General features: G+C 46.3%; 1 protein-coding gene across 7 annotated transcripts in view; it reads left to right on the plus strand.

Moving 5' to 3' along the window:
- The window catches only part of KIAA0556 (KIAA0556 ortholog), a 233770-nt gene that overhangs the window by 24574 nt on the left and 181350 nt on the right, over positions 1–27846 (plus strand). For all 7 annotated transcript variants that reach the window (XR_004438849.1, XM_033217910.1, XM_033217909.1 and 4 more), the window contains one exon: positions 66–121. Coding sequence is in view for 5 of the 7 variants with exons in the window: in XM_033217910.1 (XP_033073801.1) it covers positions 66–121 (56 nt within the window). In the remaining 2 variants the exon portion in view is untranslated. Of the gene's footprint in view, positions 1–65; positions 122–27846 lie in introns of those variants that run through there.

Genomic DNA, 27846 nt, shown 5'->3' on the forward strand with positions numbered 1-27846 from the left:
TTGTGGTGATAAACTAGCTCTTCTAAAACAGCCTTAATCTTGGTTCTGCTTTTGAACTGCGACAGGTCAGACTCTGCGAAAGGCTGAGAGAAGCCGGTCCTGCTCACGAGAGAAAAAGGAGGTAAATGTGTCCCTGTTGAGGGCTGATGGGAGGCAACTCTATCTGAAAGGACCTGAGGGAGCAGGGTGGTGAATAAGTGTCCCTAAATCTACTGTTTTCTCTCGGGGTCCCAAGCTTGAATCCTGGAGCAAATGACAGTGAGTAACTAGGCTTACCAACCCAGTGTCACTTGTAATAATCATCACTTGTAATAGTCATGTCTAACTGAGTGTATCGGTTAGCTTCATCTGTGTAACAAATCATCCCAGATTTTAGTGGCTTAAAACAGCAACCAGATATTTAGTTCTGGATTTGGTGGGTTAGCAATTTGGGCTTATCAGGGCAGTTCCGCTGCTGGACCAGGCTCTGCATGGGGCTCACTCATGCTTCTGCAGTTCATGGCTGTGTTGACTAGGGGGTGGTTGAGCATCAGGGTGCCTCAGTTCTCCTCCGAATACTTCTCGTGTGCCAGCAGTCTAGGCAGGTTTTTTCACATTGTGCTTCAAGGGCTCAAGAGTGCAGCAGTGGCAACTGCAGGACTTCTTGAGTCCTAGGCTTACAAGTTACACAGTGTCGCTTCTACCACTTTCTATTCTTTTTTTTTTTTTTTTTTTTTTTGAGATGGGTCACGCTCTGTTGCCCAGGCTGGAGTGCAATGGCGTGATCTCAGCTCACTGCAACCTCCACCTTCTGGGTTCAAGCAATTCTTCTGCCTCAGCTTCCCAAGTAGCTGGAATTACAGGCTCCCGCCACCATACCTGGCTAATTTTTGTATTTTTAGTAGAGACAGGGTTTCACCATACTGGCCAGGCTGGTCTTGAACTCCTGGCCTCAGGTGATCCGCCTGCCTCCATCTCCCAAAGTGCTGGAATTACAGGCATGAGCCACCATACCCAGCCCCACTTTCTATTCTTGAAAGCAGGCCACAAGGTCCCAGATTCAAGGGGTGGGGAAATAGACCTCACCTTTTGATGGGAAGAGCTACAAAATATTGTGGTCATTCTTGAAACCTACCACCCTCCCCCGTCTCCCCAGCCCCCTACCTCTGAACCCACCTGCTCTGTGCCAGGCACCAGGGGGACCTGGACTAGAGGTTGAGTGAAACACAGTCCTTGATCTCGGGATATACACTATCTAGTTGGAAGAGAGCTACAGCATGATCATTACAATACAGTGTGAGAAGTGCCATCATAGAAGGACAGAGAAAGTGAGATTTTAATACAGAAACCAGTCACCTGACTCTTCAGCAATATCAAGAAAGCCTTTGCAGAAAAGGTGATGTGCAGGCTGCCTTTTGAAGGATGACTAGGAGTTTTCCAGGCCAAGGAATCAGTACAGTCAAAGTCAGAGAGACATAAATAAGGAAGGTTGCAAGATCATGGCGCCTAAAGCAAGTGGGAAGTGGTAGCAAGGAGCCATAGGTTACTCCAGGGCCCTTTGATCAAGTCCCAGGCTTATGAGAATATAAAATTGAGTCTTATTTAGTGGAGATGGGGCAGGAGTGCCAGGGAGAGAAATTGTGTGGCTCATCAGAAACATTGACCAATCCAGAAATTCATCCACACATATCTACTGACACTTTTGATTGTAAAGTGTCATCATTCCTGTGATGAAAGGGCATTTGTCCGGCTCAGCTGGGTCCAGGGCCTCAAAAATGGCAAGAAGACCTGGTCCTTCTCCTTCCATCTCTGGGCTGTCCTGGCCAGCTCTGAGGAGGAAGCTGGGGCTAGACTGCACTCAGCGTCGTGTGAGTTACATGACCTTCACCTTCTCCTGTTGTTTCCTTCATCAGCTGTAACCAGAACAGCCAGTTTGCATTTTCTTTTTCTTTCAATTAGCCCACCTGGAATGAGGGCTGGACGAAGGCTTAGGAACTTCGATGCTGCTGAAAAGATCTAAGTGTCACCCAAGTGGGCAGTCTAGGGGCAAAGCCAGGGTGGATTTTCCCACTCCTTCTGATAAGGAATCTTTGTCTGGAGGCAGAAGCAAGTGCCTGTCTTCCCACAACATCCTTCCAGAGACCCTGAGGTAGAGGAGCAGGGATGGAAGTGAGCCCAGACCTGCAGGCCTCCCTTAGTTAACTGACCGGGGGTGAAGACCAGCCCGCAAGCCGAGGAGGAAACCTTGAACCTGCCCCTGGCCTTTGGTCACAGAATAGCAGCATCCCATTTATCCACATTAAGAAATTAACTGGGAAACCACAGAGCGGGGCAGGGGAAACTAGTTGAGGCTCTGTGTCTCTCTAGCAATGCGACTCCCTTAATTGCTACTTTCCCAGCCACTCCCATTGTGCCCATGATGGGAGAGCATTTCAGATCATTTCTCTTCTGGGAAGTGCTTGCAGTGAGAAATGGAGAGTGAGGCTGTTTATCACAATACCCAGGCTTAACCTGGAAAGATATTTCACTCGGTTTCAGGCCTTCTGAGAAAAGGAGAGTGCTAGCTCTCTTAACAGAGCTTTTGTTCGGTTACAAAACCAAAACAAAAAACCAGCCCCAAACAATTATTTTCAAAAGCAAACAAATAAATAAAGGCTGGACACAGTGGCTCCCGCCTATAATCCCAGCACTTTAGAAGGCCAAAGTGGGTGGATTACTTCAGCCCAGGAGTTCAAGACCAGCCTGGGCAACATGGTAAAACTCCACCTCTACTAAAAAATAATTATTGGAAAAAAAAAAAAAAAAAAAGAACAGCAAGCTGCTAGGACTCTTGTCTGATAGATTATAACATGCCTTTTCCACCCACTTCTTTCTGCATCCCGCACCCTCTCTCCTGACTTCCCAGCCCTCTGTGCCTCACCCAAGATGCCAGGTATAGATCAAACTATGTCACCATGAAAGGCATGGAGACCAGCTGTCTCTTTCCCAGAGCTGGTTAGAACAAATGTTGTATTTCTCAAGGTGAGGTAGTATGGCCAGCACACTCCCTGGAGGATGAACACGTGGTGGTGAGGTGGTGCGGCCGGCGCGCTCCTTGGAGGGTGAACGTGTGGTTTCCACCCTGGGTTGGGATCAGGTACTTCTTTGAGGGATCTTAAGCCACCATGATAAAGGGAGGATGTGGCTGCTGTCAATGAACTCGCTAGGCCAAATTCAGCCCAAAGGTGTGTTGTATCTAGCTCGTACCCTGTTATAATTTTTAAAAAGTAGATGTCCACATTTAAAAGTTGTGGATTTTTAAAAAAATGTTTAAATCCACATTTAAAATGGTTAAATCCACATTTCAACATTGCCAACCACAGTACTTAGCAACATCTGGATATTTGAAAGCTCCCAGGTGACTGGGTGTGGTGGCTCACACCTGTAATCCCAGCACTTTGGGAGACTGAAGCGGGAAGATTGCTTGAGCCCCAGGACTTTGAGACCAGCCTGAGCAACATAAGCAAGACTCCTTCTCTACAAAAACATTTAAAAAAATTAAACAGGTGTGGCCGGGCGCGGTGGCTCAAGCCTGTAATCCCAGCACTTTGGGAGGCCGAGACGGGCGGATCATGAGGTCAGGAGATCGAGACCATCCTGGCTAACACGGTGAAACCCCGTCTCTACTAAAAATACAAAAAAAACTAGCCGGGCGAGGTGGCGGGCGCCTGTAGTCCCAGCTACTCGGGAGCCTGAGGCAGGAGAATGGCGTAAACTCGGGAGGCGGAGCTTGCAGTGAGCTGAGATCCGGCCACTGCACTCCAGTCCGAGTGACAGAGCGAGACTCCGCCTCAAAAAAAAAAAAAAAAAAAAAAAATTAAACAGGTGTGAGGCCAGGCGTGGTGGCTCACACCTGTAATCCCAACACTTTGGGAGGCTGTGGTGGGCAGATCACCTGAGGTCAGGAGTTCGAGACCAGCCTGGCCAACATGGTAAAACCCCATATCTAGTGAAAATACAAAAATTAGCCGGGCGTGGTGGTGGGTGCCTGTAATCCCAGCTACTTGGGAGGCTGAGGCAGGAGAATCACTTGAACTCAGACAGCGGAGGTTGCAGTGAGCCAAGACCGGACCACTGTACTTCAGCCTGGGCACCAGAGTGAGACTTGTCTCAAAATAAATAAAATAAAATAATAAAAATCAGGTGTGGTGTCTTGTGCCTATCATCTCAGCTTCCCTGGAGGCTGAGGCGGGAGTATCACTTGAGCCCAGGAGTTCAAGGCTGCAATAAGCTATGATAACACCACTGCATTCCAACCTGGACAACAAAACCCTGTCTCAAAAAATTTTTTTTAATTAATAAAAGTTCCCAGGTGATTCTAATGTGCAGCAGTTTGAGAACCACTGGCATAAAGCACTCAGCACAGGGCCTGGTGCATTTCATTCATTCATATGTTTATTCATTCATTCGTACTTACATAACTAACCCAATGTCCAGGCCTCTTTCCAAACCAGTTAGGTTACAATATCTGGGTGTGCCACCTGGGCATCAGAATGTTTTAATCCCCCAAGTGGTTCCGATGTGCAGCCATGGATAAGAACCAGCTCTTTCCGTGGATTAAGTAGACTCTGGCATACAAAAATTAGCCAGGCGTAGTGGTACATGCCTGTAGTACCAGCAACTCGGGAGGCTGAGGCAGGAGAATCTCTTGAACCCAGGAGGTAGAGGCTGCAGTGAGCCAAGATCACACCGCTGCACCCCAGCCTGGGCGACAGAGTGAGACTATCTCAAAAAAAGAAAACAAAATAAATAGCTCTGGCTCTCGACCCAGGTGCTTCTCTGTACCCTGTGCCTGGCTTCCCTGGCCCCGAAGGCACCTCAGTTCTCCACCGCTGTCACAGATACCAAGAGGCAAAACCAAAGAAGAGAATGATAAACATTATAGATGAGCCCCAAATGAAGCTCCAGGGAGTGCCAGAGGAGGGAAAGACTTCCTGGGAGAGGTGGCCTGAACTGAGGTATTGGAAAGGTTACAGTCATTTCTTTTTTTTTTGAGGCATAGTCTTACTGTGTCACCCAGGTTGGAGTACAGTGACACTATCTCAATTCACTGCAACCTCCACCTCCCGGGTTCAAGCGATCCTCCTGCCTCAGCTTCCCGAGTAGGTGAGATTACAGGTGCGTCCCACCATGCCTGACTAATTTTTGTATTTCTAGTAGAGATAGGGTTTCATCATGTTAGCCAGTCTGGTCTCAAACTCCTGCCCTCAAGAGATCCGCCCGCCTTGGCCTTCCAAAGTGCTGGGATTACAGGCTTGAGTCACTGTGCCTGGCCAGGTTACAGTCATTTCTGAAAAATGTAGCTTTGATGGTTGGCTTGAAGGCAGTAGATAATTTCAGTTGAACTGGTAAAAATATTCTCAGCCTCGTTTCTAGCAAGTATTCATGGTTCCTGCCTGTGGAGATTATATAGTGTTTATGGCCCTTGGACATGAATTATTAATCCTTTTGAAATTGTGGTCATTGTAGTTTACTCAAAAATCATTAGGAAGTAAATTTATCATGCAGTGTTAGAAAAAAGGAGATCACAGAGGAGGAAGAAATGTTTATTCATCATCCAGTTCATCCCTACAGCATCCACACTGGTGCCTAGGGCACTATGGGGCTCACGAGCATGGAGCTGGGGACATGTCCCCTTACTGCTCAGAGCCACTGAGGCCCCTGGTGGCTCTGTGAATTAATACCTCCAGTTTGCTGTGAGGGCTACAGTTCAGGTCCTGGGGCCAAGCAGCTCTGCCTCAAATCCCAGCTGTTGACCTTGGACAAGTCTCTTGAGCCCTCTTACCTTGTTTGATAATGTCCACTTCGGAGAGAGTTAATACAATCATGTATTAACGTAACAGTGCTGGGCACACAGTAAGTGTTCCATAGATGTTAGTTGTTACATAACTTGAAGTGTCTAGGATTTAACAGAGAGATTCCCAAGGAGAAGGCAGCACAATTAATTACGCTTCCTACAGAAAGGACCTCCCTCACTCCAGCCGGAGGCTGATTCCAGCCTTCCTGCTTCCTGGCTGTGTGTCCCCAGGCATCTGGGCCTCAGGCAGGCTAGCCCCAGGGCCCTCATTCTTAACCACTCTGAGAGCCTCCCATGATAACTGACGGCCATTTTTGCAGTTGATTGGAGATTCCAAAAAATGCTTTTGACAGCACACTTATCTGCTCAACTGACTTTGCAAGGATTGCAAAAGTCATTGAACTCACCCAACTAGAAAATGTTAAGCCTTCCCTTTGCATGCATGCACATGCGCGCGCGCGCGCACACACACACACACACACACACACACACACCTTCCTGCTATTAACAGAGACTTCTGGTGCAAGGTTAGAGGCTTCCTTCATTTTTCCCAAGCAAAAGAGGAGTCTGGGGTCTGAGGGGAACACAACAACATTAAAACATTAAAACACAGCAAGTCCAGGATCCAGGGTGCCTCCAGGGACAAGGTTATCTGGACAGCCCTCTCTGTCTCTTCAGTGTGCAACCACAAACACACTTCTGCTCCCGTCTTCTGGGTCTCTTTACCTTGTTGCTATCTTTTTTGCTTTTTGTTTGAGACAAGTCTCGCTCTGCTGCCCAGATTGGAGTGCAGTGGTGCTGTATCAGGTCACTACAATCTCTGCCTCCCAAGTTCAAGTGATCCTCCCACCTCAGCCTCTTGAGTAGTGGAGACCACAGGTGTGCACCACCAGACCCAGCTAATTTTTGTAATTTTTGTAGAAACGGGGTTTTGTCATGTTGCCCAGGTTGATCTTGGACTCCTGGGCTCAAGCAGTCCTCCCCTCTTGGCCTCCCAAAGTTCTGAGATTATAGGCCTGAGCCACCTAGCCTGGTCCTTGTTGCTGTCTTGATTCTCCTATTAGCTGTTCCTCCTCTATAAGCCCAGGCCACAGGTCAGTGAGAGAGTCTGGCCTGGCTAATAAATACTCAAGAGTATTCAGGAAATACAATATTCCTGACACCAGCCTTCAGTTGCCCTCCCAAGAGGCAACAACTATAATCAATGTCTTAGGTGTCCTTCCAGAAATATTCTACAGGTATGCAGCTATGCAGAACGTATGCTTTGTCTCCCTTACCCACCCATCCACCCCCCTCATGCAATACACATTGTTTTCTTCCTGTTTTTTTTTTTTTTTTTTTTTCATTTAACAATATGTCTTAGAGAGCATTCCTCAGCAGGTCATATGGACAGACCTCACTCTTTTCGTGGCTGCCTAGTACTCCATTGTGGATTTACAGGAATGTAATTCTTTACTTGAAACATTTAAGGCCAAATATATTTCACTTTTTTATATTTAAAAAGTTATACCATCCTAGGAGGACCTGGAAAAGCACTCTATAATCAAATAAATTAATATATGCACAGAGCTCCTTGCAGTGGCTCCTGCTTGTTATCTCACCTGCTACTTGGGAGGCTGAGGTGGGCGGCTCACTTGACCCCGGAAGTTTGAGTCCAGATAGGACAATATAGTGAGACCCTATCTCTAAAACATATATATATATAGTGTGTGTACTGCAAAATATGAATATGTATACTAAGTGGGTAAATAAAGGCTATAAATTTTATGTCATTTCAGATCAGGTTTTGGTCCTAAATAATTGCATAAATGTATTACTAATTCCTGATTAATGAATATCTACTCTATTAATAGTCTTTTGCTACTATAGGAATACTTTAAAGAATATTCTGGAGCAGACATCCCTGTGTACATAGGAATAGCCAAAGGTTAAATGCTTTAAAGTAGAACTAATGGATCAAAGGGTGTGTGCTCTATTTAAATTGATGTTTCCAATTCATCTTTTAACAGTGCATGAAAGGGATAGAGCTTTTTTTTTTTTTTCCCCCCAGGTTATCTCATAGCAAGCTGGCCAGATTCAAGTGTGGCTGTCCTTGACTGAGGTGCCCACAATGGAGCCATTCAGTGGCCACCCCTATAGTTCCCTAGTTCATTCGTCTTGTGGGGGTGAGAGGAGGGGCATTTACTTGAGAAGGACTTGGGGACATATCTAGCACCTTGATTTCTTTTGTTTTCCCACAGGTTTTTGGGGAACAGGTGGTATTTGGTTAAATGAGTAAGTTCTTTAGTGGTGACGTGTCAGATTTTGGTGCACCCATCACCCATGCAATATACACTGAACCCAATTTGTAGTCTTTTGTCCCTCACCTCCTTCCCACCCTTTCCCTCTGAGTCCTCAAAGTCCATTGTGTCATTCTTATGCCTTTGCATCCTCATAGCTTAGCTCTCACTTGTAAGTGAAAACACACAATGTTTGGTTTTCCATTCCTGAGTTACTTCATTTAGAATAATAGTCTCCAGTTGTATCCATGTTGCTGTGAATGCCATTAATTCATTCCTTTTTCTGACTGAGTAGTATTCCATCGTATATACATACCACAGTTTCTTTATCTACTCATTGATTGGTGGGCATTTTGGTGGGTTTCATGTCACAATTGCGAATTGCGGCACCTCGATTTCTGCAAGCCATCTCTTGCAGCCCTGAGCTCTTAGGATTTGTCTTGGCTGATTGCAGGCACCAGTGAGACAGGTGACTTTTCTGTAAGTTTCAGACTCCACTAGCACGCAAACTGCAGATACTCCCTTCCGTTTTCTCTGTTCAGTTCTCCATGTTCTTTTAACTTCAGTTTTGTGGGGATTCAGGAGTTGCCCCGTCCATACTTACAGATCTCTATTGCTTTGTTTTAAAAAAAGTTTTTTTAAAGGAAACAAACAAAAAAGAAAAGGCAAGTTGGTGGTATTGCATTACAAAGAGCCTGATATGACAGCTCACATTCCAACTCTGCGCTTTTACTGGAAGGAAACCTTTTAGTTCATATTTCTGGGCAGAGAAGAACAAAATCTATTTTAGATTCAACTGCCAAATGCATTCCCAGTTGCGAAATTATTGTTGTCAGTCTTTCTGCTTCCTGAGGTCTTGGTCTCTCTGCAGCTTTGAGAACTCGAAGAGAGGGGCCCTCGTAACATTGACAACTTCTGATTTATGCAGGGCAAATAAGACACAGGGCAGGATTAGAAGCAGTGCAGCAGAAGAATTGAGCCTGCGAACCCTGGAACCAAACAGCCTGGATTCCTAGGCTAGCTCTACCACTCAGGCAAGTGACTCACCTTTTCGTGATTCGACTTCCCTCTCTGTAAGATGAGGATGATCTAAAACCTGCATTTCACAGGACCGTGGCAAGGATTCAGTGAGTTCATATGTGTCAAGTGCTTAGGACAGAACCTGGCACATACTTGGAGCTCAATAAATGTCAGCAATTATAATTTAGGACTGGCAGGGCAAAATAGCGTATTTGCAAAACTAATCCCTTGAAAGTCACAGGTGGAGAAGTCTTGCTGAGAAAAAGCAGGACACAGATTGGGCCCCTTTGGTATGATGGAAGAATGGTGCATAATCCCTCCCTGTTGGAATTCCTTTGTATGTGAGTCCCCAGGCTGCCCCGGTACCTCTGCAGTTAGACTGGGCACTGCAGGAGATGTGTACAAACACCCAAGTTTAACAACAACAGGGCCAAGACTCCAGCCCGGAAAAGCAAAGAGAATCAATTTCTGCTAAAATGCCAGGAAGGAGATTGACATGTCTAAAACCTTCCTGGTATCAGCTTAGCTTCCAACACAAGATTAAGCTCTAGGAAAAACCCATCAGAGAGCTGCAATTTGTGACCAGACAGAGATAATGTTGACAGCTTCCCTTTCCCGAGTCTGTTTTGGATGAACAATGTGCCCTTCAACAGAGCGCCATCAAAGTTTTCTCTATCCTCAGATCTTAGGCATGAAATAGCCTTTAAAATAGCTCCCTTTACCTCCTCCCTCCACCCCCAGAAATCACTGTATGGAATATGGAATATGATTAGAAGAGAGAATGGTGCTAAGAGGAGGTTCCTGCAAGTTACTCAGGAAAGGTATGTCTGCAGGATAAAAACACCCCATGAAAACCGTCACTTGCTCTGGGGACACTTTTGGAGGAGCAAGACACAGGTCATGAAAGTGCCAGGCCATGTGGGCTCCGGTTCTGGCTGCCATCACTGACCGTGGACACACTTGCTTTCCCCACTCTGAGCCCCTGTTTCCTTTGTGGTCCCTCAAGTCTGACAAGAGCCAATGCTTCTGTGACTTCAGCTTTATTAGTGTCCACAGACCATGTCTGTCAGCTTCTGTTTAAGTGATAGAAGCCTTCCTTAAACCAGCTTCTGCAAAAAAAGAGAATTTGTTGCCTCACCTAGCTGAAAAGTTCAGGGGTAGACATCAGGCATGGATGGATCTAGGTGCTCTGACTTAGTCCCTCTCGACTCTGCCTTCTTCGGTGCCAGGTCTGTTCTCCACCAGGTGGCAAGATGTCCACCAGCAGCCTGAGGCTTACAGTATAGAGGCCAGATGGCATGGTGGAGGAAGCTCAGGTGCTAGATTTAAAAGATTCGAGGATGAATCCTGGCTCCTCACTCACCCAAGCAGCTCAGCCACCTCAGAGCTTCAGTTTCTTTCTATATAGAATGGGGATAGTGGGAGCACCTGTCTCACTAGGTGGTTGGGGTGCCTAGAACAGTGCCCTACAGGTCGCGAATCCCTGAATAGTGAGCGGCACTTTCTCCTCCTCCTCTGTTTCCTCCTCCCTTTCCCCTTCTCCTTCCTGTCATTATCAGAATTCTCTCAGCAACTTCAGCAAAGAGTGAACACTCTCCAAGTCTAACTGTTCAACCACGGCCCCAGATCAAGACTCGCTGGCCCATCGAGGGTTGTGCACTTGTCCTGGAGACAAAGGTTGGGTGGGGTCAACCCTACGTTAAGCATATGGTTAGGAAGGGATATTTTCCCAAAGGAAAATCAGGATAGTGGTGCCAGAAAAAGGGGGAAAGGCAAAAAACAGCAACTCTCCCCTTCATGGCCACTATGTGGTGGGGATAGTAACTGACAGCACAGTTGTTAAAAATTATGTTCACAGCCAGGTGTGGTGGCTCACGCCTGTAATCCCAGCACTTTGGAGGCCCAGGTAGGTGGATCACCTGAGGTCAGGAGTTTGAGACCAGCCTGGCCAACATGGCAAAACCCTGTCTCTACTGAAAATACAAAAAGTAGCCGGGCCTGGTGGTGGGCACCTGTAATCCCAGCTACTCAGGAGGCTGAGGCAGGAGAATTGCATGAACCCATGAGGCAGAGGTTGCAGTGAGCCAAGATTGTGCCACCACACTCCAGCTTGGGCGACAAGAGCGAAACTCCATCTCAAAAAAAAAAAAGTGATATTGACATCTGTTGTCTTGTTGACTCTTCACAATGCCCAAGAAGGCAAGCAATATTATCCTCATCTTACATGAGAAAAAGTCTAGGCTCAGAGCGGTGAGACAGCCTGCCCTGGGTAACACAACAAGTACAGGGCTCAGCCAACAGCCTGTGTTCTGTGTACCCTGGCAAAGTGGCAAGAGCACACTGCTCCCCCTCCTCCCCACAGGCCCCTGCTACTGGTTCACAGCCAGACAGGAGGACCCTGTACTCCTGTGACCACAGGGCCAGGCAGAGGCAACAACTGCCTGGTAAATGTGAGCCTCAGTTTCCTCATCTGGCAAAGGGAGCTGGTCTGATACTCAACGCCCCCAACTCAATGCAATTAACTACAGCCAGATTCCAATTAGAAGCCACTAGACACAAATCAAAACTACAGTGAGATATCATCTCATCCCAGTTAAAATGGCTTTTATTCAAGACAGGCAAAAACAAATACTGGCGAGGATGCAGAGAAAAGGGAATCCTTGTGCACGTTTGTGGGGAATGTAAATTAGTACAATCACTATGGAGAACAGTTTGGAGATTCCTCAAAAAGCTCAAAATAGAGCTACTCTACGATCCAGCAATTCCACTCCTAAGTGTATACCCAGAAGAAAGGAAATGGGTATATCGAAGGGATTTTTCCACTTCCATGTTTCTTGCAGCACTGTTCACAATAGCCAAGACTCGGAAGCAACCTCAGTGTCCAACAGACACACGTATGAAGAGAATGTGGTACACACACACAATGGAGTTCTATGCAGCCATAAAAAAGAATGAGATCCTGTCATTTGCAACAACATGGGTGGAACTGGAGGTTATTATGTTTAGTGAAATAAACCAGGCACACAAAGACAAACTTTGCATGTTCTCATTTATGGGAGCTAAAAATTAAACTCATGGACATAGAGAATAGGAGCATGGGTCCCAGAAGCTACGGAGGGTGGCAGGAGAAGTGAGGATGGTTAATGGGCACAAAATAATTAGAAAGAATGTGCAGGCGCAGTGGCTCACACCTGTAATCCCAGCACTTTGTGAGGCCGAGGCAGGCAGATCATTTGAGGTCAGGAGTTCAAGATCAGCCCAGGCAATGTGGTGAAACCCCATCTCTACTAAAAATATAAAATTAGCCAGGCATGGTGGCACATGCTTGTGAACCCAGCAACTCGGGAAGCTGAGGCAGGAGAATTACTTGAACCCTGGGGAGGGGACGGAGGTTGCAGTGAGCCAAGACCATGCCACTGCACTCCAGCCTGGGCAATAGAGTGAGACTCTGTCTCAAAAAAAAAACTAGAAAGGATGAATAAGACCTAGTATTTGCTAGCACAACATGGTGACTATAGGCAAAATCAATTTAATTGTACATTTAAAAATTATTAAAAGAGGCCAGGTGCAGTGGCTCACACCTGCAATCCCAGCACTTTGGGAGGCTGAGGTGGGCAGATCACTTGAGGCTGGGAGTCCGAGACTGGCCTGGCCAACATGGTGAAACCCCGTCTCTACTAAAAATACAAAAATTAGCTGGGTGTGGTGGCGCGTGCCTGTAGTCCCAGCTACTGGGGAGGCTGAAGCAGGAGAATCACTTAAACCTGGAAAACAGAGGTTGCAGTGAGCCGAGATCATGCCAATGCACTCCAGCCTGGGCGATAGGAGGGAGACTCTGTCTCAAAAAAATAATAACTAAAAGAATATACTTGGGTTGTTTATAAACACAAAGGATAAGTACTTAAGGAGATGGATACCCCTTTTACCCTGATGTGCTTATTATGCATTGCATGCCTGTATCAAAACAGCTCATGTAACTCATAAATATATACACCCATTATGTGCCCACAACAATTAAAAATAAAAATAAATTTAAAAAATTTTAAAAAGAAGCTACTGAAGGTCAGATGTGGCGGCTCATGCTTGTAATCCTAGCATTTTGGGAGGCTTAGGCAGGAGGATCACTTGAGCCCAGGAATTTGAGGCCAGCCTGGGCAACATAGTGAGACTCTGCCTCAAAAAAACAAAAATTACAATTAAAAAGAATTACCAATAAAAAAAGAAGACACTGAACTATGCCTTCCTCCCCACCATCACTATATAATTCAAAACAGAAACTGAAATAAGGTCGGGTGCAGTGGCTTACACCTGTAATCCCAGCACTTTGGGAGGCCAAGGCAGGAGGATCACTTGAGCCCAGAAGTTCGAGACCAGCCTGGCCAACATGGCAAAAACCCCATATCTACTAAAAATACAAAAATGAGCCAGGCATGGTGTCGTGTGCCTGTAGTCCCAGCTACTTAGGAGGCTGAGGTGGGAGAGTCACCTGAGTCTGGGAGATTGAGGCTGCAATGAGCCAAGATTGCGCCACTGCACTCCAGCCTGGGTGACAAAGCGAGACCCTGTCTCAAAACAACAAACAAACAAACAAAAACAGAAATTGAAATAAGTATAAGGAAATTCAATAAAGTTCTGGACTTTTCCAGCTTTTTTTTTTTTTTTAATATAGAAACCTAAACTCTTTAAAAAATACATTATTTGGGCCAGTCATCTTTATTGAAGTCCTGGGAGATGGCTTGGCACTGAGAGGTGGAACGATCCCGGGCAGGCAGGGCAGGAGGCTGGGACAGACAGCCTAGGTTCACATCCTGGCTCTACCACTAGCTGTATGGTTTTCAGCAATTACCTAACCTTTCTGCATGTCAGTGTCCTCAGCTGCAGAATGGAGCTGAAAATAGAGTACCTCCTCCTGGGGTTGTTGAGAGAATTAAAAGACATACATGTAAAGCACTTAGAACCATATCTGTGAGGGCTGTTTAAGTGTTTGCTGTTTATCATTCATTGAGTCCCTCTGTCGGATCCTGTCCACACCATGTTCCATCAGCTGGAGTAGTTGGGGTTGGCGTAGGGAGGCAGGGTTAGTGTGGTTGACATCTGCAGATACCCAGCCCGGTGGGCCCTGTATTCGACATTTAATTTATTTCTGATTCCACAATTAATGCATGCTGATTGTCAAGAAATTAGAAAATGCAGAAAGGTACACAAATGATTCGTTATCCTACCACCTAGATAATCACTGTTACAGATGCTCCTCAACATACAATGTCCCAATAAACCCATCCTAAGTTGAAAATACTGTAAATCAAAAGAAAATACATTGAATATACTTAACCTGCTGAACATCATAGCTTAACCTAGCCTACCTTAAATGTGCTTAGTGCACTTATATTAGCCTACAGTTGGGCACAATCATCTAACACAAGGCATATTTTATCATGAAGTGTTGAATATCTCATGTCATTTATTGAGTACTGTACTCAAAGTGAAACACAGAATGGTTGTATGGGTACTTGAAGTACGGTTTCCACTGAATGTATATTGCTTTCATACCACAATAAAGTCGAAAAATCCTAAGATGAGCCATTGGGATCATCTGTATTTATTTTTATATTTCTTTCTAGCTTTTTTTTTTCTTTTTCCTTTTCCCTTTCCTTTTTCTTTTCTTTCTTTTTCTTTTCTTTTTTTTTTTTTTGAGGCAGATTCTCACTTTCTCACTTTGTCACCCAGGCTGGTGTGCAGTGGCATGAACATGGCTCAAGCGATCCTCTCACTTCAGCCTCCTGGGTGGCTGGGGACTATGGGCATATGCCACCATCTCCAGCTAATTTTTGTATTTTTTGTAGAGAGAGAGTCTCACCACGTTGCCCAGGCTGGTCTTGAACTCCTGAACTCAAGTGATCCTTCTGCCTCTGCCTCCCAAAGTGCTGGAATTACAGCCATGAGCCACTGTGCCTCTAGCATTTTTTTTCCATGCAACTACATATATTTCAGAAATAGGACCATACTAAGGGACAATGAAAAATGCCTACTTTGCATTATTCTTTTAAAAATGTATTTATTGAGGTATTACTTATGTGCAATAAAATAAACAAGCTTAAGTGTATAGTTTTATGAATTTTTATATATAAATATATAAAATCAGTTATTCACATCAATGTAGAATAATCTATATTTAAGAGGTTTTCACATGTCCCAGTTAATACCTCTCCAAGGATAACCACTATTTTGACTCCTTTTTTTTTTTTTTTTTTTTTTGGAGAAGGGCCTTGCTCTGTCACCCAGGCTGGAGTGCAGTGGTGCAGCCACAGCTCACTGTAGCCTCAAGGTCCTGGGCTCAAGCAATCCTCCTACCTCAGCCTCCCAAGTAGCTGAGCCACCATGCCTGGCTCCATCCACGTGTTTTAATGCATCAGTAGTTTGTTCTTTATCATAGTACAAGACCTTCAGTTCTTCTCAGAAAAATTAAATTGCAAAATACTTTGAGTACGTTATTGTTAAAAAATTTTCAAGTTTGCACGTTAAATAAAAATAGTCCGTCAAATTTACCCTCAATCTCGTTCCCCGTCCCAGAAATAACTGCTGTTATACATTGGATTTTCGTCTTTCTGGAGCTTTTTCTATTTATGCAACTCTATTTTTTTTTTTTAACCAGAGTCTCACTCTGTTGCCCAGGCTGCAGTGCAGTGCAGTGGTGTGATCTCAGCTCACTGCAACCTCTGCCTTCCAGACTCAAGGAATTCTTGTGCCTCAGCCTCCCGAGTAGCTGGGATTATAGGTGTGCCCCACCACTCCCAGCTAATTTTTGTTGTTTTTTGTTTTTTGTTTTTTTTTAAGTAGAGACAGGGTTTCACCATGTTGGCCAGGCTGGTTTCAAACTTCTCACCTCAAGTGATCTGCCTGCCTTGGCCTCACAGAGTGCTGGGATTACAGGCATGAGCCACTGCGCCCAGCCTATACAACTCTATTATTTATTTCAATTAGGAGTAGCTTTGGCCACAAATAGCAAAATACCCAACTAATAATGGTCTAAACCAGGGGTTAACAAACTTTTTTCTGTAAAGGATCAGATAATAAATATTTCAGTCTTTGTGGGCCACACAGTCTCTTGTCACAACTACTATGCCATTGAGCACAAAAGCAGCCATAGTCAATATGTAAATGAGCATGGCTGTGTTCCAGTATAACTTTATTTGCAAAAATAGATGGCTAGCCAGATTTGGCCTGTGATTAATTTGCTTACCCTTGGCCTAAATAATAGGGATTTGTTTGGCTCATGTGGTGGAAAATCTGGAAATAGCCTTATGAGAAAATCTGAATTTACACTTCTACCAAAAACATCCGAGAAAGCCTGTCTTTCTAATTGTATGGAATAGCGATCAACAGCTTTTTATATTTTTCCCAGTCCTCTTTGTCTTTATTCCTGTGTTTTGGAAAAATGCCTCTGTTTAATCTTCCAGATCACTAATTTTCTCTCTATCTGTATCTGTTCTGTCCTTCAGCATGTTTTGATTTCTTTTATTTTTTATTTATTTATTTATTTATTTATTTTGAGACAGAGTCTCGCTCTGTGGCCCAGGCTGGAGTGTAGTGGCATGATCGCCACTCACTGCAACCTTTGCCTCCCTCCTGCCTCAGCCTCCCAAGTAGCTGGAATTACAGGCACCCACCGCCATGCCTGGCTAATTTTGTATTTTTAGTAGAGACATGGTTTCACCATGTTGGCCAGGATGGTCACAAATGATTTATTTTGATGACTAAATCTTTTATTTGTGATTTTTTGTGTGTGTGTTTCCCAAGTTACCATCAATGTAATTTTTTAATTCTTTTTCTGTAGTAGGCTGTTCTTGTTTGATATATGCAATGTCCTTCCTCTTTTATCCTTCTGATAATATTAAATATATTTTAAGTGTCTCTGCTTGCATTATTATCTGTTTGATTGTTATTTCTTCTATTTATTAAATAAGTCCCTGTCTTTCATGGATGTTGGTTTTCCTGGAATGTTTTGTGATTTGTGGATATGTGCTCTTCTTTGTAGTATGATTTCCTGTTTCATATTTTCTTTTTTTTTCTTTTTTTTTTTTTTTTGTTTATAGAGAAGGTGTCTCACGTGTTGCCCAGGTTGGTCTGAACTCCTGGCCTCAAGCATTCTTCCTGCCTCGGCCTCCCAAGTGCTAGGATTACAGGCACGAGCCACTGATTTCCCATTTCCTTCTCTGTAGATGCTATAGATTGCTGCCAATACTTACGGGCAGAGGGTCAGAACTTGCTGCAAGAAGTATGATGTAATACTTGGTCTTGTAAGCACAGGGTCTCTTTTTCTTTCTGGCTATGTCCTGCCTTTCTGTCCCGAAGACCCATAGTCACAGCTCCTAAAGGCTGGTGGGATTGACAAGCTGCCTCCTGGTATCCCCACGGGAGCTCTCCGTCAATCTCTTTGACCCTTGGCCTGGGGCTTTCTCCTCTCCCTGGAGAATGTGCTGCCTCTAGGTTTGGAGCAGCCCAGGCCCACCTTCACCTTTTGCAGCTGTCCTTCCTAGCTTCTGTTTTGGCCTGTATTTTTGTTCATTAATTCAATTCTGTCTGCCATTCATTTCTCAGGGATTTCTCAACATCTTTAATTAAAAGGTTAAAAATCTTTTTTTTTAGTGGCACCACTTTTTATTTTCCACTTTGGCCTCCCAAAGTGCTGAGAAATAAGCATATGCTGCCATAGACTTTAAATGGTGTCATTTCTGTGGACTCGGGTAGGAGAGATTGATATATGGACTTGCTGTTGGTTTTCCAAACTTGATTCATTCTCAAGGAGACTTTCTGTGTGAGTTTTCACCTGCCTGGTCACCTTCATCTGGAAAAGTTCATCTTTCTCTAAAAATACACTAAGAACCAAATGAGATGTTCCAATTTTGAACTGATCAGTATAGAATATAGAAATGGAGTTGCACTTCTTTTTTTTTTTTTTTTTTTTTTTTTGTGAGACGGAGTCTCGCTCTGTTGCCAGGCTGGAGTGCAATGGTGTAATCTTGGCTCACTGCAGCCTCCGCCTCCTGGGTTCAAGCAATTCTCCTGCCTCAGCCTCGCAAGTACCTGGGATTAGAGGCGCACACCACCATGCCCAGCTAATTTTTGTATTTTTAGTAGAGATGGGATTTCACCATGTTGGCCAGGATGGTCTTGATCTCTTGACCTCATGATCCACCCACCTCAGCCTCCCAACCAAAGCTGGGATTACAGGCGTGAGCCACCATGCTGGCCAGAGTTACACTTTCTAATGAAAACTGGGTTCAAATACCATATCTGCTCTCTGCTACCTTGGTCACGTCACTTCACCTCTCTAAGCCTCAGCATTCTCACCTGTCAAATGGGGGGAATGATAATAATACCTCCTAGGGTTAATGAGAGTGTAATGGAAATAGCAAATGTCAGGTATTCAGCATGGGGCCTGGCACGTCTTCATTGCTAAAATATGTTAGTGCCCTTCATCTGTCTTAGTCTGAGCAAATATTTCTCACACACTCATTTCGTGCCATGGTAGTGGTGGTTTTGACAGCCATACCATAATGTTAGCTCATACTGAGCACATCAGCTAAAAGCCCTGTCTTTTGCCTCCTGAACTTTTCTCAAGCCACTCTTCTCTCGCAGTGCCTCCCCTTGTACAGGACCTTTACCTTGGCCATGATGCATTTTATCAAGCTACTCTTGCTCCATCTCTAATCTGAAGAAATTGATCTGAACCCAGATTCCGTCATCCAGTTTATTCTGTGTGCCTCCCATCTGAATGTCATCCGCCAACATAATAAACAGCTTCGAACAGCCAGTTCCAGCCATTGATAAAATTATGGCCTGGGAGAGGACCAAGGACAGAACCCCACAACATGCCACCCTTCCAGGGAAGAGTAATTTAGATGACTAGGCACGATGATTAATTTGTCTAGTTCCTGTAATAGTATGTCCTTGTGGCTTGATTATAATATTAGCAACCATGTATTCCATGTTATTTACCATGGGCCAGGTACTGAGGTAAGGGCTTTGCATATATTACTTTGTGTGTGTGTGTGTGCTTTTGTTGCCCAGGCTGGAGTGCAATGGCCTGATCTTGGCTCACTGCAACCTCTGCCTCCTGGGTTCTAGCAATTCTCCTGCCTCAGCCTCCCAAGTAGCTGGGATTACAAGCATACATGGTAAAGCCCTGTCTCTAGAAAAGTACAAAAAAAATTAGCTGCATGTGGTGGTACGCTCCTGTAGTCCCAGCTACTCAGGAAGCTGAGGTGGGAAGATCACTTGAGCCCAGGATGTCGAGACTGCAGAGAGCTGAGATCACGCCACTGTACTTCATTCCAGGGCAATAGAGTGAGACCCTGTCTCAAACTCACATACACACACACACACAGGTGTGGACACAGGAGCATATACAGGAGTGTGGGGGACCAGCATGTTGTTCATTGTGATAGAGGCATCATCACGCCCGGCTAATTTTGTATTTTTAGTAGGGATGAGTTTCACCATGTTGGCCAGGCTGGTCTCGAACTCCCGACCTCAGGTGATCCACCTGCCTTGGCCTCCCAAAGTGTTGGGATTACAGGTGTGAGGCACCGCACCTGGCCTATTATTTTTATTTCTTACAGCAGCTCTACAAGGTAAGTATTTGTATTACTTAGGACTTGGTTAAAAAAATAAACTTAGTCTAGTTGAGCAGAAGGGGAACTTCATTACTTTCTCACAGGCTCTGGAGCAGTGGAGCTTCACAGAATCATCTGGATGTGAAGAACAGATGGAGCTCTCCAGGGTCCTGGGATGTCCTCTCTCTGTAGCTCTTATCTGTCTACATCTCTGCTTCTGTGTCCTTCTCACTTGGTACAAATTGACTTTCTTTCTCAGTTCACCTGGCAGAAAATAGTTCCCACCAATGACTCCTAAGTTCACTTACCCACTTAAAGAGAGTAGCCAGATCTGCCCTAAACCTCCCCTGTCCTTTTTTTTTTTTTTTTTTTCTGAGATGGAGTTTTGTTGTTGCCCAGGCTGGAGTACAATGGCACGATCTCGGCTCATTGCAACCTCCACCTCCTGGGTTCAAGCAATTCTTCTGCCTCAGCCTCCCAAGTAGCTGGGATTATAGGCACGCACCACCATGCCCAACTAATTTTATATTTATATTTTTAATTTATATTTTTAGTAGAGATGGAGTTTCTCCATGTTGATCAGGCTGGTCTTAAACTCCTGACCTCAGGTGATCCACCCACCTTGGCCTCCCATAGTGCTGGGATTACAGGTGTGAGCCACCTTGTCTGTCCTAAACCTTTTTTTAAGACAAGGTCTCCCTCTGTTGCCCAGGCTGGAGTGCAGTGGCATGATCATAGCTCACTGCAGCCTCGACCTCCCAGGCCAAGCAATCCTCCTACCTCAGCCTTCCATGTACCTGGGACCACAGGTGCACCACCACACCCAGCTAACTTATTTTATTTTATTTTTTTTGTAGAGATGGAGTCCAAACTCCTGAGTTCAATTGATTCTTCTACCTTGGCCTCCCAAAGGGCTAGGATTACTTCAGGTGTGAACCATGGCACCTGGCCCACCCTAAACCTTTTCATCCAAACCTCTCAGGATTATTGGCCCTACTTAGGTCAGGCACCTGCTTCTGGTTCAGGAGTCTATGGTTAGCGGTGGGGTCACACTGTCCCGATATGGCGTCCAGGAATCTAAGTGCTGTGACCTCGTGGCTGATGGGACAGTGACATCCAGAATCCAGCTGCACATTTTACAAATAAAAGTGAGGCCCTAAGTCACACAGCTAAAAAAAAAAAAACCAGGGCTTGTTCAAGACCAGCCTGGGCAACATGTCAAGACCTTGTCTGTACAAAAAAAAATTAAAAATTAACCGGGCATGGTGGTGTGTGCCTGTAGTCTCAACTGCTTGGGAGGCTGAAGTGGGAGGATCACTTGAGCCCAGGAAGCCAAGGCTGCAGTGAGGTGTGTTCATGCCATTGCACTCTAGTGTGGATGACAAGAGTGAGACCCTATCTTAAAAACAACAACAACAACAACAACCAGGGCTTGTTCCAGGTCTGTCTGATGCTGAAGCTCATGTTGTTAATGCTCTGCTCCTTACGCTGGGCCACACTGTCCCAGGATGGCTTTGGTTGTGGTGTCTGTGACTCACGTCTGGCCAGTGACTCAGGCCAGAGAGCCCAGGGACCCACCTTGTGTCATCTACCATGGTCCAGTCCCCATTAGGGGCTCTGAGAGTCCTGGTCAGTTTACTTATTTTTTTTTTTTTTGGTGACTTGAAAGTCACCTCAGCCCTGGCTGAAGTCTCAGATCTCACAATTTCATGGTGGAACCTGACACTAAAGGTGACAAGCAGAGACACTGGAGTTCAATAAAGCTAGGTGTTTTTTATTTTTTTTATTTATTTATTTATTTTTTTTTTTTTTGAGACGGAGTCTGGCTCTGTCGCCCGGGCTGGAGTGCAGTGGCCGGATCTCAGCTCACTGCAAGCTCCGCCTCCCAGGTTCACGCCATTCTCCTGCCTCCGCCTCCCAAGTAGCTGGGACTACAGGCGCCCGCCTTGTCGCCCGGCTAGTTTTTTGTATTCTTTAGTAGAGACGGGGTTTCACCGTATTAGCCAGGATGGTCTCGATCTCCTGACCTTGTGATCCGCCCGTCTCGGCCTCCCAAAGCGCTGGGATTACAGGCTTGAGCCACCGCGCTCGGCCAAAGCTAGGTGTTTTTTAGTTTATTTTGTTTTTGTAGAGACAGGGTCTTACTGTCTTGCCCAGGCTGGTCTTGAACGCCTGGCCTCAAGCCGTCCTTCCACCTTAGCCTTCCAAAGTGCTGGGATTACAGGTGCGAGACTGTTCCTGTCCAAGGCTAGGTTTAAATTCTAGCTTTGTGACTTCTCATTGGATGACTCTCTATGCCTCCGTTTCCTTAGCAGTAAAATAGAGATAATCATAATAGCCAGTTTATCAGTTGCTATGATGGGTCAATGAGATAAAACATGCAAACCACTCCGCACAAATCAATTACTCAGCACAGAGCAATCAGTTCTCTGAATGGTAGCAGTTTATGAACTCTGAAACAATGGGGAAAGAACGGGAGTCCAGAGGAGGAAGTCTTTACTCAGCTAACAGGACACGCAGTGGGAAGGAGACTGGCCAGGGTTTCAGGAGGAATTGGCATTGAGGCCTGAATAGATGATGGCAGGATTGGGGTAAGGCCCAGCAGATAAGAGCAGATGTGGGCCAGGCATGGTGGCTGACACCTGTAATCCTAGCACTTTGGGAGGCCTAAGCAGGCAGATTGCATGAGACCAGGAGTTCGAGATCAGCCTGGGCAAAAAGGTAAAGCCCTGTCTCTACAAAAGTACCTAAAAAGTTAGCTGCATGTGGTGGCATGCACCTGTAGTCACAACTACTCGGGAGGCTAAGGTGGGAGAATCACTTAAGCCTGGGAGGTCGAGGCTGCAGTGAGCTGAGATGACACCTGCACTCCATCCAGGGCAACAGAGTGAGATTGTCTCAAACATACACACACACAAAACCAGATGTGGACACAGGAGCATATACAGGAGTGTGGGGGACCAGCAAGTTGTTCATTGTGATAGAGGCAAAGAAAATAATAGGTATTGGGAGCAAATGAGCATCACCAAGGCTGGTCGTGTAGACTGGGGCCCTATAGAGGAAACTTTGTGTACTCATTCTTTCATTTATTTGGCAAATATTTATCAAGCACCTGCTATGTGCCAAACATTGTCCTAGGCCCTGGAGATTCAGCAGTGAACAAAATAGACACAAATCCATGCCCCTGTAGAGTTTATGTGCCAGTGGCTGCAGGCAGACACTAAGCAAATAAATAAGCAAAATATAAAGGGTGTCAGAGAAGAAATAAACAGGGAAGGGGGCTGGGGAGGACTGGGGAGGGATGTGACATTAATTAGGGACCTCAGAAGGGCCTCGCTGAGAATGTGAGCAGAGACTACAGGAAGTGAGAGGAAGCCACGCAGATCTCTGGAAAAGGAGCATTTCTGCAGAAAGAACAGCAAGGGCAAAATCATGGGGACAGGGGGCATCCGTGTGGCTGATGGAGGAGGAACGAGGATGGGGGGAGGGAAGGACAGAGGGGTCAAGGCCAGGTCGTGTAGGGCCTTGCATCATTTGTAAGGCCTGGGCTTTTACTCTGGGGGTGGTGGGAGCCAGGGGAGCATTTTGAGCAGAGGAGGACCGGGACCCGGCAGACTTTAACAGGACGTACCTCCTGGTCATGTGGGGAGAATGACCATAGGCGAAGGCAAAAGAAGGAAGACCAGGTGGTGACTGCTGCAGAATCTCCATGAGAGATGACGTGGCTTGATTTGGGGCAGCAGCTGTAGGGGTGCTGAGAAGCGGCCTGATCCTGGGTATTGTAAAGACAGAGGCAGCTGGACTTGTTGTTGGATTAGATATGGGTGGGAGAGAGAAAAAAGACAAGACCTTTAAGTCTTGGTCTGAGCAGTGAGAATGATGGATGCTTCATCTCCTGAGATGGGAGAGAGAGTGAGAGCAGGCTTTAGGAGGAACATCAGGAATTCAGCTTAAAACCTAGGAAGACCTCTGAAGGCAGCTGGAGATGGGAATCTTGGGCTCAGGGAGAAAAGCTGTGTTAAGCTGAGTCTGTCTGGAGTGTGGAACCATTGACAACTTTTTTCTTTTTTGTACACAGTGGTAGAATGGGCTGAGGTCATTAGTTATGCAAGTAATGCATGAAAACAGCTTTCTTTAAAAATGGTAGCTCACACTGTTTTGCATCAAGCTGTTTTCATGCATTACTTGCCTGAGCCTAGGAGTTTGACACCAGCCTGGGCAACATAGCAAGACCCCATCTCCACAGAAAATAAAAATAGGCCAGTCACGGTGGCTCACACCTGTAATCCCAGCACTTTGGGAGGCCGAGGCAGGTGGATCACTTGATGTCAGGAGTTCAAGACCAGCCTGGGCAACATAGTGAAAACCTGTCTCTACTAAAAATATAAAAATTGTCTGGGAGTGGTGGCTTGTGCCTGCAATCCCAGCTACTGGGGAGGCTGAGGCAGGAGAACCACTCGAACCCAGGAGACAGAGGTTGCAGTGAGCTGAGATCGCACCACTGCGCTCCAGCCTGGGCGACAGAGTGAGAACGTCTCAAAAAAATAAATAAATAATTGGCCGGGCACGGTGGCTCACGCCTGTAATCCCAGCACTTTGGGAGGCTGAGGCGGGTGGATCACAAGGTCAGGAGATCGAGACCATCCTGGCTAAGACGGTGAAACCCCGTCTCTGCTAAAAATACAAAAAATTAGCCGGGCGCGTTGGCAGGCGCCTGTAGTCCCAGCTACTCGGGAGGCTGAGACAGAAGAATGGCGTGAACCCGGGAAGTGGAGCTTGCAGTGAGCCAAGATCACGCCACTGCACTCCAGCCTGGGTGATGAGAAAGACTCCATCTCAAAAAAAAATAATAATAAATAAATAAATAAATAAAAATAATTAGCTGGTCATGATGGTGCATGCTGTGGTCCCAGCTACTCAGGAGGCTGAGGCAGGAGGATTGCTTGAGCCTAATAGTTCAAGGCTGCAGTGAGCCATGATCACACTGCTGCACTCTAGCCTGGGCAACAGAGCAAGAGCCTGTCTCTAATAAATAATATAAACATTGTCACCTTCTAGATAAGGCTAAAATCCATTTTGCTAATCCCACCCCTCCCTAAGGCCAGTCTTCCCGTCCTGGAGTAGCTGTTGCTATGAGCTTGGCATGCATCCTTCCAGGCCTTTCTCTGTGCAATTGTATACCTGAGTGTATCCATAAAATATATGTGGTATTTTTAAATGTTTTTTTTTTTTTTTTTACCAGAAATGGTGTCACACTGAATGTACTGTTTTGCAACCTGCTTTTGTAACTTGTAACTTGCCTATTCTCCCTGGGCTATGTGTCTTGGAGATCTATGCTTGATGTTATCTGCTCTTTTATTTTTTAACCTGTTGCATCGGACTCCCTGGTATTCAGCTGTTCTCCAGCCGGAGGACATTAGAGTTGCTTTCAACTAGCATTTTGTCCATTCTTCTCAGGCACCTGCGTGGCTTTCTCTAGGCTGAATTGCAGAGGGGAAATGGCCGGGTCTGAGTAGATGAAGGGTCTGTGGGATTTGGTGTCTTGTCTCAGAGGATACTGCCATGTTGCTTCCCAAAGTGCCTCTGTCTATTTCTCTGCCCAGCCGTCAGGTTTTGAATGAAGAAAGCCACAGAGATCTGGGTTTTAGAGCAAAGTACAGGGAAGGGGCTATGGGTTGGAAGGTAGGACCAAGAAGCCAGGAAATCATGGACTTTGTGAGCTGCAGTTCCACTCTTAAGAACATGCATTTGGGCCATAATCCCAGCACTTTGGGAAGCTAAGGTGGGTGGATCATCTGAGCTCAGGAGTTCAAGACCAGCCTGGGCAACATGGTGAAACCCCGTCTCTACAAAAAATACAAAAATTAGCTGGGCATGGTGGCATATGCCTGTTGCCCCAGCTACTCAGGAGGCTGAGGTGGGAAACTCACTTGAGCTTGGGAGGTGGAGGTTGCAGTAAACTGAGATTGCACCACCATTACACTGCAGCCTGGGTGACAGAGCAAGACTCCATGTCAAAAATAAATAAATAAGTAATAACGTGCATTTGGAGAGAACATGAGCTACTTTAGGGGCTTACCAGACTCTCCCAATCCCCTCCTCCCTCCTGAAAACAGAGCAGCACAAATGAAAAACTATCTCTCTCCCGTCTGCACACCTGGCTTCTTCCCAGGCAGCTGGTTGCCATTCCTAAGCCAGCTTCACAGCCCAGAGTTGCGGCCACACCCCTTGTGGCTGCTCAGCCACTGAAGGAAGACCCAGGAGTTGAGGGCCTTATGTCACAGGCCACCACAGTGACCATATTTCAGAATTAAAATTGGGGCCTATGACCTGAGGAGTTCATTGGACTTTGGGGATTTCGCCCTGGCCTGTTTGAATTCAGGACCACTGTAGGAAATCCTGGCCATCAGGATCATCCATTGGGTTCACAGTACATTTATCAGTGACTTTTGATGTCAAGGCTCAGTCTGCCCTGGGAGCTTGATGGTCAAGGAGGAACGATGTGCTGTCTCAGGGTTCCCAGGACACAGACTCTGAGCAGGAGATACACATGCGGGGGTTTATTGGGAGGGCTCTTGGATGACACCTGTGAGGGGCAAGAGCGGCAGGCTTGGGCAGAAGGAGGAGTTGTGCAGTGCAGGCCTTGGGGAGCCCACAGATCCTGGGTGGAAACAGGTGGCCCTTCAGAGATGTCCCAGTTGAGACAGGGAACTGGGGTCTTTGCACCTTTGGCATCAACCAACATCAGAGATCCGGCATAACCTGGGGAAGGACGAATTTCTTCCTGGGAAGGGATACGGCTGTAAGCCATCAGCCGTCTGCACTCCCAGCAGCTGGGGCATGTGAACAATCTGGGCCCCACAGCACAACACCTGCTGGCCATGCAAAGCCCACAGCCACGGCCTTTGATAATGCTCCAGCAAGGGGTGTGTGAAAATGCTTCAGGAACACAGCTGAGGGAGGGGAGAAGCCATGCTGAGATAGAGGCCAGCAGGGAGGAAGTAGACCTTAACTGTGCCTCGAAGCCCTAAACTCCAAACCTGCACACCAGAAACTGCTCCTCTGGATGCTTGGAAGACTCCTCAAGGCAAGGCAATGACCTTGCAAGGGCAGTCAACACAAGGACAATGAGCTTGAGAAGCAGCCAGAAGGGCTGAGTGGCTATTGAGATGGGGGTGGGGAAGGTGGGAATGACGTCAGCAGGGTGGTGAGAGCAGATTACATTCATGCGCCAGGCCACACTCAGACCTGCTCTCCCTCCAGCCTTTGCTCCATGAATGGTGCCCTGTCCCTCCAATGATGCAGGCCCTCCAATGATGCAGGCCTGGAATCATCCTTGATAGACACTCTCCCTCATCTCTTCTTTCCAGCCTCTTATCAAGTCCTGTGCCTTCACCTTGGAAGCCTCTCCTCCCTGACCCTCCACGTGGCTGACACCTGTCATCTGAGCACCCGCAGGAGCCTCTCACCTGCAACCTGGCACCCATTCTCTGCCATCCAAACCCTTTCTTACTCCAACTTCCGCTGTCCACTCGAGGAGCACCATGTGGTCTGGGTCTCAGGGCAGAACTCCTGCTGTGGGCACGTGGTGTTTGTGGTCCATCCGGCTCAGTCCCGTGTCTGTCCCACGCACCTTCCTTGCCCCTTCTGCTCTGTGCTCACGTGCGTCTGCTGCCTTAGCACGCCTCCACTTTGCTTTGACCACTCTCCCCTCCCCACCACAATTAACCCGTTCATCCTTCAGGTTTTAGTTCTGTTGTCCCCTGCAGTGAAGCTTCACCTGCCCCCCTTTTAAAGCCACTCATGGCCCCCGCCTCCCCCACCTTCCGAGCGCTGATGTCATATATTTGGTAGGTCATTTGATTAAAATCTGTCTTCCTCACTAGACTACCAGCTCCATGAGGCTGGGGACATGCCCTGGCATGGATTAGGAGGAGTTTAGTAAATCTGGAAGAAGGTAGGAAAGAAGTGGGGTGAGAAAGGAGGAGGGAAAGGAACGCAGTTCCACATGGTCAGGAAGGGGACTGTGGTCAGAGGGAGTGAGCATTTACTGTCACCTTTAAATTCCTAGATGAACATTATCTCACATGGTAAAAATCTGGACTGCAATATGTGA

This window comes from Trachypithecus francoisi, unplaced genomic scaffold (genome assembly GCF_009764315.1).
Source record: "Trachypithecus francoisi isolate TF-2019V2 unplaced genomic scaffold, Tfra_2.0 Lachesis_group10, whole genome shotgun sequence".
In the NCBI taxonomy this organism is placed as follows: domain Eukaryota; kingdom Metazoa; phylum Chordata; class Mammalia; order Primates; family Cercopithecidae; genus Trachypithecus; species Trachypithecus francoisi.